Raw genomic sequence first — 8,802 nt, forward strand, 5'->3', positions numbered from 1 at the left:
CAACTTATACGTTATCTGTCCATAATATGACGTTTTATATGCTGTATTGCTCAGCTGATATTGTCTATGGTACAAATCGTTTAGAAACTATTTGATTTAATTAATTTATTTATCGGAGAAATTAATAAATGTGACGTATGTTTAATTTATGCATTTTATTTAAATATTAAATTCAATATATACTAAGTAGCAACTAGTGCATTTTTAGTTTGAAAATTATATAAGGGAAGAAAGTTGACTTCCGGCAGTTAATAATTGACCAATCACGAATTAGAACTGAGGTATCGTTTGTATTGTCCGAAATCCATCCGTTATTTTCAATCAGTTCAAGCAAGCACATAGGTACAACTAGGCAACAGCTAATCGAAGAATCGGAGTGGATAGATTTTCTAAATGTTTTTTGTAGTTTTTTAATATACAAAAACAGATGTTTATAACTATCATAGTATAAACTATTCTGAACTATTGGACGATATCATCTTTATTTTGCAGAGAAGATGGAAATTCATAGCAGAAGGAATCGCGTGGTAAGTTTTTTCTTTACTGGGTACTTCCCGCCTTGGTCATCTGTTAATTTAATCTTTTTTTTGTTCCATGAGCATTATTATAATTTTTTCTATACCAATTCTGCAGATACAAGAGCAAGAAAATAAATATGGCGTCAAAGGAAAAATAAATGCGATTCCTAAGGCCGAGGGTACGACGGTTAGAGGAGCTTTAGGCGAACTAGCAACCAATATTCAAGCTCAACGCGATGTATGTGTTGGAAAAGTTACGTTTTCTGCGGCTGAATGCGAGAAAAAATCGCTGAAATGTAATACTAAGAGGTAGGTATCTGTTTAAAAGTGGGTAGACTTCGATTGACGTTGTATTGAATCTAACTAGTTTTGTCGCTAGTAGTTATATAAATAAGAGCTTTGTATTATTTTATTGCAATGGTATACAGCTAATCATGGTATTTTTACGGGTTTACAGTAATTACAGCCACGTACAGTCTAAAATTGACACGGGACTCGCTGGTAAGAACATCATTCAGCCATCATCAAGACCACCACTGAGACGTGAGGAAAGCACTGGAGGACTTGCTACACGAGCTGCTCTACAGACAAAGGTTTGTTCAGTTTTTATAACCTGCTGTTGTGAGGGCTGTTTATTCAGTTTTTGTTGTCCAATATTTTTTTAAAGTAAAAAACAGTACTTTACAATGTATATACTTATAACAAGCTGCGCTCCGCAGTTACACCCGCGTGGCTTCGCTCCTGTTGGTCGTAATGTGAGATGATATTTAGATTATAGCCTTCCTCGATAAATGGGCTATCTAACACCGAAATAATTTTGCAAATCGGACCAGTAGTTCCAGAAATAAGAATGTTCAAACAAACTCTTCAGATTTATAATATTTATAGATTAATTAATAATATTCTTCAAGAATATTAAAATAACATGCCTATAATTTTATACAAGGATTACTATGATTTTAACAATGGTAGCTTCATCTGTGTGTTCAACGTGACCGACTGCCTAAGTCAATTTTGCCTTATTTAAATGGACAGATTTAATTCAGTCTTTGTACATTTATCAAGGATTGGTGACAAAAAAATAACATCATTTATTGGGTGTTATTTAGATTTTTTAAAAAAGTATGTATAATTTAGGTGTTTTGGTGAATTATTCTTAATAAATCTACCCGTGAACAAACCCAAATGTAAAATCAATTGTTATTCCTGTCCAGTAGTATTTATGTGGAAGTATAACAATCATCTATACTTACTAGCTTTTGCATTCATAATGTTACATGTAGTCATAACATTTATTTTTCTCTAGGCTGCAGCAAAACTTGCATTAAAGAAGCCAAATGAAACCAAGGAGCCGAATTTTGTGGTCTTGAATGATAAAAAATTAAATAAAGAGGTGAAAAAGACCAAGCTCAAAGTAATCAAAGAAATACCAAAGGAGCATAATTTGAAACCAATTTTAAAAGATTCTACCAAGTCACTAGGCAAGCTGAAATTAACTGAAAGCTCTGATACTAAAGTTAGCAAGACAACTGAAATATATATAGACTCCTTGGTAAAGTCTCCACCACCATTACCTGATGATATTGAAGATATTGATGCTGGCGACAACAACCCGCTACTCGTTTCAGTATACATTAAGGACATTTATAAATATTTAACTGAACTGGAATGCAAGTATCCTGTTGAAGAGAATCACTTGAAAAATCAGGTCAGTTTATTCTGAAGAAATTTGAAATAAGTTTTTGATTTTTGAAAAACTTATTAGCCAAGTTGTGTTGAGATATTTCTGTTTCTTTTTTTTTTTTAAAAGCTCAAAGGTTCAAAATATATTTCATTATTATTTTCAAATATTAAATTATAATAGTATAATGGTAATATAAATACTTTTGTTTACAGAATGTGATCACAGGTAATATGAGGGCTACTCTGATAGATTGGTTGGTAGAACTTCAGTGCCAGTTCACATTGATCCTTGAGACGTTCCATCTAACTGTTGGAATTATTGACCATTATTTACAGGTAAATATATGTATACTTTAATATTTTAGTACCTACTAGCTTACCCCACGCGGCTTCACCAGCTTTGTCTAAAATAAGTACCTACTAGCTTACCGCGTTTTCGCCCGCTTGTCTAAAACCTAATAAATTATGTACTAAAACCTTTCTCTTGAATCACTCTATCTATTAAAAAAACCGCATCAAAATCCGTTGCGTAGTTTTAAAGATTTAAGCATACAAAGGCTATGTCCCTTTGTATGCTTAACATGCTTATGGACAGAGAAAGCGACTTTGTTTTATACTATGAAGTGATGATGTTAGATTTGTAATTTATGTTACTGTTTGTTTTGAATTGAAAATTTCTTGAGTAACAGTCAAAAGCTCAAATACATTTTAACAAAGTAATAATGCTGCAAATGCAATATCCTTCTTAACTTGTACCACCCATTTTTAATAAGTTATTCTTCAATAACAAAATAATTGTTGCAGGTTGTGCCTAATGTGCCCAAGGAGAAACTACAACTTATTGGTGTGACAGCGATGTTTATAGCCAGCAAGTATGAAGAGATCTACGCCCCCGATGTCAACGATTTTGTGTTTGTAACAGACTATACATATAGCAAGAGTGACATTCTCAGATGTGAAAAGGAGATACTGCAGAAATTAGGATTCTGTCTTGCTTGGCCGATTCCTCTTAACTTTTTGAGAAGGTAAGTTATGACGAAAAACAAGAATTAAATCTATACTAATACTAGCTTACCGCCCGCGGCTTCGCCCGCTTTCTCTAAAACGATTTGAGATTTAAACTATCCTATCTCTCAAGTTGGATCGATCTGCACATGGTGTGCGAATTTTATTATAATCGGTTAAGTGGTTTAGGAGTCCATTGAGGACAAACATTGTGACACGAGATTTATATATATTATAAGATTATAAAGCTGAAGAGTTTGTTTGTTTGTTTGTTTGAACGCGCTAATCTCGGGAACTACTGGTCCGATTTGAAAAATTCTTTCGGTGTTAGATAGCTCATTTATCGAGGAAGGCTATAGGCTATATATCATCACGCTACGACCAACAGGAAAGGAGCCACGGGGGTGAAACCGCGCGGAGCAGCTAGTTACTTATATAATGGATTCAAATATTATTTTCTTAATTTATTTCTCTAAAGAATAAAAATTAAGTCTATTTATTGGTGTTTTGCTTTTAGGTTTGTGAAAGTAGCTCATGGTACATCTAAGAATCATCATTTGGCGAAATATTTCGTGGACCTCTGCTTAGTGGACTACTCCATGGCGCATTATAGACCTTCAGAATTATCTGCAGCTGCTATCTGCTTGTCCTTGTACATTCTTTCCAATGAGAGGCTTGAAGACGTGTGGACCCCCACATTATCATACTATTCAGGATACAAGTTAGATCACATTGAACCAATTATTAGGAAAATAGCTAAAATAGTAACAAATACAGAAAGATCTAAATTTAAAGCAGTTTTCAATAAATATATGGATGTAACATTAGCAAAAGTATCCTGTCTTCCACAGCTAAAAAGCGAGACTATGTATGAACTTGCTCAAAGAGCGTAGTTATTGCCTCAACTAGATTAATTAGTGACCTAGAATTAATATGTATTATTAATTTTTATAAGTGTGTTGTATAAATATTGACTGAGTTTTTGGATAAGGTTTTTAGGTACCTGCTTGTATGTTTGTTAGGGTGTATTTTTAATTTTAGAAACAATTGTATGGTCGCGATGTTTTAAACCTAACTATTTATTTATATTGCTTATACCAAATGCAACTTAACAACGTAGGCACTTGTCTAAATTTTGAACAAAACTAGGAAAGATGTAGTTGCAAGTAACCTGATTTTTTTGACATTGTAATTGCAAGTATTGATTTTTTGACATATTATTATATATTGGAGGTTATAAAATCTCAATTTTATTGAAGTCTTCATTGATGTTTTTCTTTTTCTTTCTGTCTTAAAATCTTATATATTGATTTCTTTTATATATTTTAATGTGAATGTACCCGAATAGCGTTTGTCGACTTTACTGTTGTTATTAATTTTAAATATCGGTTTTCTATCTAGTGTAATTTACGTCGATTAAATATGAATGCTATTTGGAACTAGAAAGATTAATAATAATCTTGTTAGTAGTTTTAGCAAAGTTGGGTCCAAATCTTAAGATTTACAGCATTTAATTTATAATGTTTTTGATTCTGTGACTTGATATATTTTGACTTGATGTAATGTAATTTGATATACCTGTGATTAGAATAATTATTAAGATTTGTTGAAATAAAGTATCTATATTATAATTAAAATGAATTTTTATTCCTTACAAAGAATTGTTTTATTTTTCTACTGGGTAATAACTAATGGGTACATATGTTAGTAATGTAGTATTAGTACTACACTACAGTTTAGCATCCCTAATTCCCTAGCATATTTTATTTTTTCATAGTGCACATCACACAAGCTTCAGTTTCTATTGTTAACCATGTGTACACCATGCACCATTTGAGAAGTGCACAAGTTGCTAAGTTCACCATTTGAGCATGGTGTACAAGTTGAGAAGTGCACCAAATGCGTCAAACCCTCCTGTGAGCTATGATAAAATATTACCTATAATATACAGTATAGGTATGCCCATATTCTTAGGAATCTTGGAATTTCGTGCCATCCCACTTTGTCGTGACGACAGATAATCGTGTAGTTGTCTCTTATATAATATTTAAAATTTAAATGGAAGTGTTCACCTAATATTATAGAACGATACGATTCACTGTCGTCTACGACATTTTTAAATACTATTTGTTTTTACTTTTTATTCCCGGCTCTTGAACTGTGAACATCGAAAACAATTGGAAACAGAAATCTTTTTATTTCCTTTATCAACGGCTTTAACATAATTTTTGTAAGTTTTAAGACCGATATTAAAGATAGATAATATTATTTATGTAGTTATAGAGATTAGATAATATTAGTAAGCAGTTATTTAAAAAATTAAATGCATGCTTTTGTAACTGTGTCACGTATCTCGAAATATATAGGGGAAGTACGGACAAAATGACAGGGTGTTTTGTTTTCCAATCATATTTATTTATTTAATGGCATTATAATCAGTCTCAATCGTTTATACTCATCTTAGGTTCATTGACTATCAGTAACACAGTCTATTAATTAAGTAGGATCTATAATAAAATATATAATAATAAAAAATATAACTAATAACAAAAACCATTTTGTCCATATAGTATGGACAAAATGACATATAAGATAAGGACATAATGACATACAAATTTTTAAGAGCAAAGTTCACAAATAAATCCTTTGGTCTTCTTTGGGACACCAGTACATGACGCATAAGCCCAAAGGTAACAAGTTATACATCGTAACCAACCTTCGCCGGGCTTAGAATTGGAAAAGAGGTCATTGCAATAAATGCAAGCGCAGTCACTATCGTCGTCATTATGGCCTCGCATGAGATTAAATCTTCGCTTCCTGAGCCATCATATTTCGGAGCAGTTCTACGCTGCCTCGATGCTCTCAATTTCTTCCCTGATTCTTTTCTCTGAGCGTTTTTAGAAGCAGAAATATTTATTTCATCCTCATTACAAATTTTTCTTTTAACCTGTCCCTTTTTTTCTGTCGGTGGATCCTTTGGTCTATTTTTAGCAATAATTACCACCAATAAAATCACCTAAAAAATTATAAATAAATCAATACTAGGTACACCCAAAAAATAAATCATCAAAATTATGTTAACAGAAACACTATGGACAAAATGGCATACTATAGGTCTACCAGAATCTGATGGCATATTTATATTTAAGAAATATAAGATTTTCATATGGCAATTTTATTTGACAACTATCATAATTGTTGTCAAATTATTTTCTTCTTTGCAATTGTTGAATAATTTTTAGGATTTTGTCTAAAAAATCTTCGAAGATGTCGCAAAAGCCGCTGCGATCACAAGCAAGAGGTGTTGTTTATAATGTGTATAGAAAAACATTCGATGAAGAAGGGTCAAACACATCACAATTTTCAATTTTGAATATTTTATTGGTAAATTGGACTTACCCGTTTTGATACTTAAAATTAAAAATATTATAAGTAGGTAACTATAATATTGTTTGTTGATTACAATATAATTTTATGAAAACTTATTACAGGAGTTTCCAATACGGCTATGCGTCAAGTCCAAGCTGTCCAAGTCAATTTTATCATTATTTGTGTATCTGTTAATACTTACAAAAATAAACATAGTTTTATTTTATTATTATTTTATTTTATAAAAAAAAATATTAGCATTATCTAGTTTTGATCTGCATTATCCTTACATCCATATTTTTACATGGCATAATGATAATGAATATACAAATATAGGTATGTGTAAATAATAATATTATGTATTACATAGATAAAAGTAATATGTATATTATACATGTAAGTATGTACCTACATAATATTAAGTGGATATCTCATTATTAAGTACAGTATATTGTTCACTTATGTAATGTGACTAATGATGTTGAGGACAAAATAAAAAATAAGCAGTATCAAGATCGTTCAGTCCATTTTCCCTAGGGTTGCACACTCAAAATTTTGATTTCCCCAATTGCCATCAGATTCTGGTTTACCTATATGTCGTTTTGTCCAATTTGTATGTATGTCATTTTGTCCCAATTCACCGAAAAACAAATAAAAATCATAATTCCATAAAATAACTAATGATTTCAATAAACTTAATCGAAATCACTGAATACTAGCGTAGTTTATCGATTTAAATACAAATAATTACAAATAACAACAAATAACTCACCAGAAAATAGGAAAAAAACACCTGTAAAATAAACTTTTGATGGCGAGATACAAGTTTGAACTGGTAACTCCGGCGCAACTGTCAGAATGATGCTCAACGTCTGACAGGATTGTAAATATGGCTGCCTTCACGTGATACAGTCGCGGAGACGTAGCTAAAACCCGCCAATTTTGAAATAAGGGGACTATGTCATTTTGTCCATACATGTCGTTTTGTACGTATTTCCCCTACTTACATAATATGTAAGACGAATGGACTAATTCACAACTTCACAAGATTCTAAAAGAAGACGAGACAGTACAGCAATCAGCATTACTGTCTCATGAGAAGGCTGACCTAAAAAATGTATTGTAAAGTTTATGTGGGATTGCATGCAGTAGGCGTCAAGCGTAGGAGGTTGTAGAATTTTTGAAACAACGGTTTGGCTTCACAATGTATGCACGTAGTTGTAATTCGGAAACTGGGAGACTTGTCTCGTAAATATTTTGTAGATGCAATTTACGGCAATGGCAATCCTCTTAACGGAATTGTCGGGCAGTTAGTATGGCTCGGATGTTTATATAATTTTAGCAGTGTTTAAGCCGTATTTTGTGGGGATTATATTTGGATGCACAAGTATTAACAAAATCCACTAAACAAACTGTTTAGTGTTTGTTCGTATAGTATAAATCTATAAATAAATAAGATCACAGAATAAAGTTCTATGAAGTAAATAAATATAATACCTACTTATTGTTGGTCAAATTAATTATGTTGTGTAAATTTATGCTCCACAAACTTTTCTGACCTCTGCGCTGCTCACTTCGCAGCCAGCTTAAATTTCAAGATGTTAGTTTTGTCTGGCAACAAAATGTTCCATATTATTGTCGTGTTATACTTTTCTATTTAACGTCGAGAGTCGCAAGTGTCTCCAAGTAACATTGCTTCCGTTGTTTCCCAAACTTTTAACGAGTTTGTCGGACACGAGTCGAGGGCCGAAGTGCGACTACCGACGGATCCTACTGCACATAACACATGTTACACATAAACAATCTTAGAAATATAAAACCGACATAACTTTGCCCCTACGTAGAAGATATTACTGTTTTCGCTTCCTAATTTTAAGTTTCTAAGTGTATTGTACGTCTTGATTACAGAAGACATTTAATATTGTACAGCGCACAACTTTTATCAACAAACAGCGCTGAAATGTAATTTTATCGTGCATTATTAAGTATTCAACGAAATAACTTTACCGAAAGGACTAATGTTTCTGTTACCTGTACAAATTTATACAAGTTGAAAATGTAATTCATTTTTATAATGAGAGGGACCCATTTGTTATTTTTTAGTTAGCGCCGAGATTGCGCATTCACAGAAATTTTATTGCCTCAACACTTTAAGTCACAGTCTAATAGCTACTTGTTCGTAGTTATCGATTTAAATTATTTTCTATTCATAACTACCTTTTAATGC

The 8,802-nt window shown here is 32.1% G+C and overlaps 1 protein-coding gene across 1 annotated transcript; it reads left to right on the plus strand.

Annotated features, from left to right (window-relative positions):
- Positions 1–51: 51 nt before the first annotated feature.
- On the plus strand, positions 52–4,843 carry LOC123697559 (G2/mitotic-specific cyclin-B1). Its single transcript, XM_045644103.1, has 7 exons — positions 52–527; positions 634–827; positions 976–1,111; positions 1,825–2,226; positions 2,415–2,537; positions 3,006–3,226; positions 3,724–4,843. The coding sequence occupies exons 1-7, from the start codon at positions 498–500 to the stop codon at positions 4,097–4,099; spliced, it is 1,482 nt and encodes a 493-aa protein (XP_045500059.1). The 5' UTR covers positions 52–497; the 3' UTR covers positions 4,100–4,843.
- Positions 4,844–8,802: the final 3,959 nt, after the last annotated feature.

The sequence above is a fragment of the Colias croceus genome, chromosome 1 (assembly GCF_905220415.1).
Source record: "Colias croceus chromosome 1, ilColCroc2.1".
NCBI lineage: Eukaryota > Metazoa > Arthropoda > Insecta > Lepidoptera > Pieridae > Colias > Colias croceus.

Coding starts and splice junctions, on each gene's coding strand:
- LOC123697559 (XM_045644103.1), top strand. CDS start 498: ATGGAAATTCATAGCAGAAGGAATCGCGTG. Junction 2,538..3,005: donor TTATTGACCATTATTTACAG/GTAAATATATGT, acceptor TAATTGTTGCAG/GTTGTGCCTAATGTGCCCAA. Junction 3,227..3,723: donor CCTCTTAACTTTTTGAGAAG/GTAAGTTATGAC, acceptor TTTTGCTTTTAG/GTTTGTGAAAGTAGCTCATG.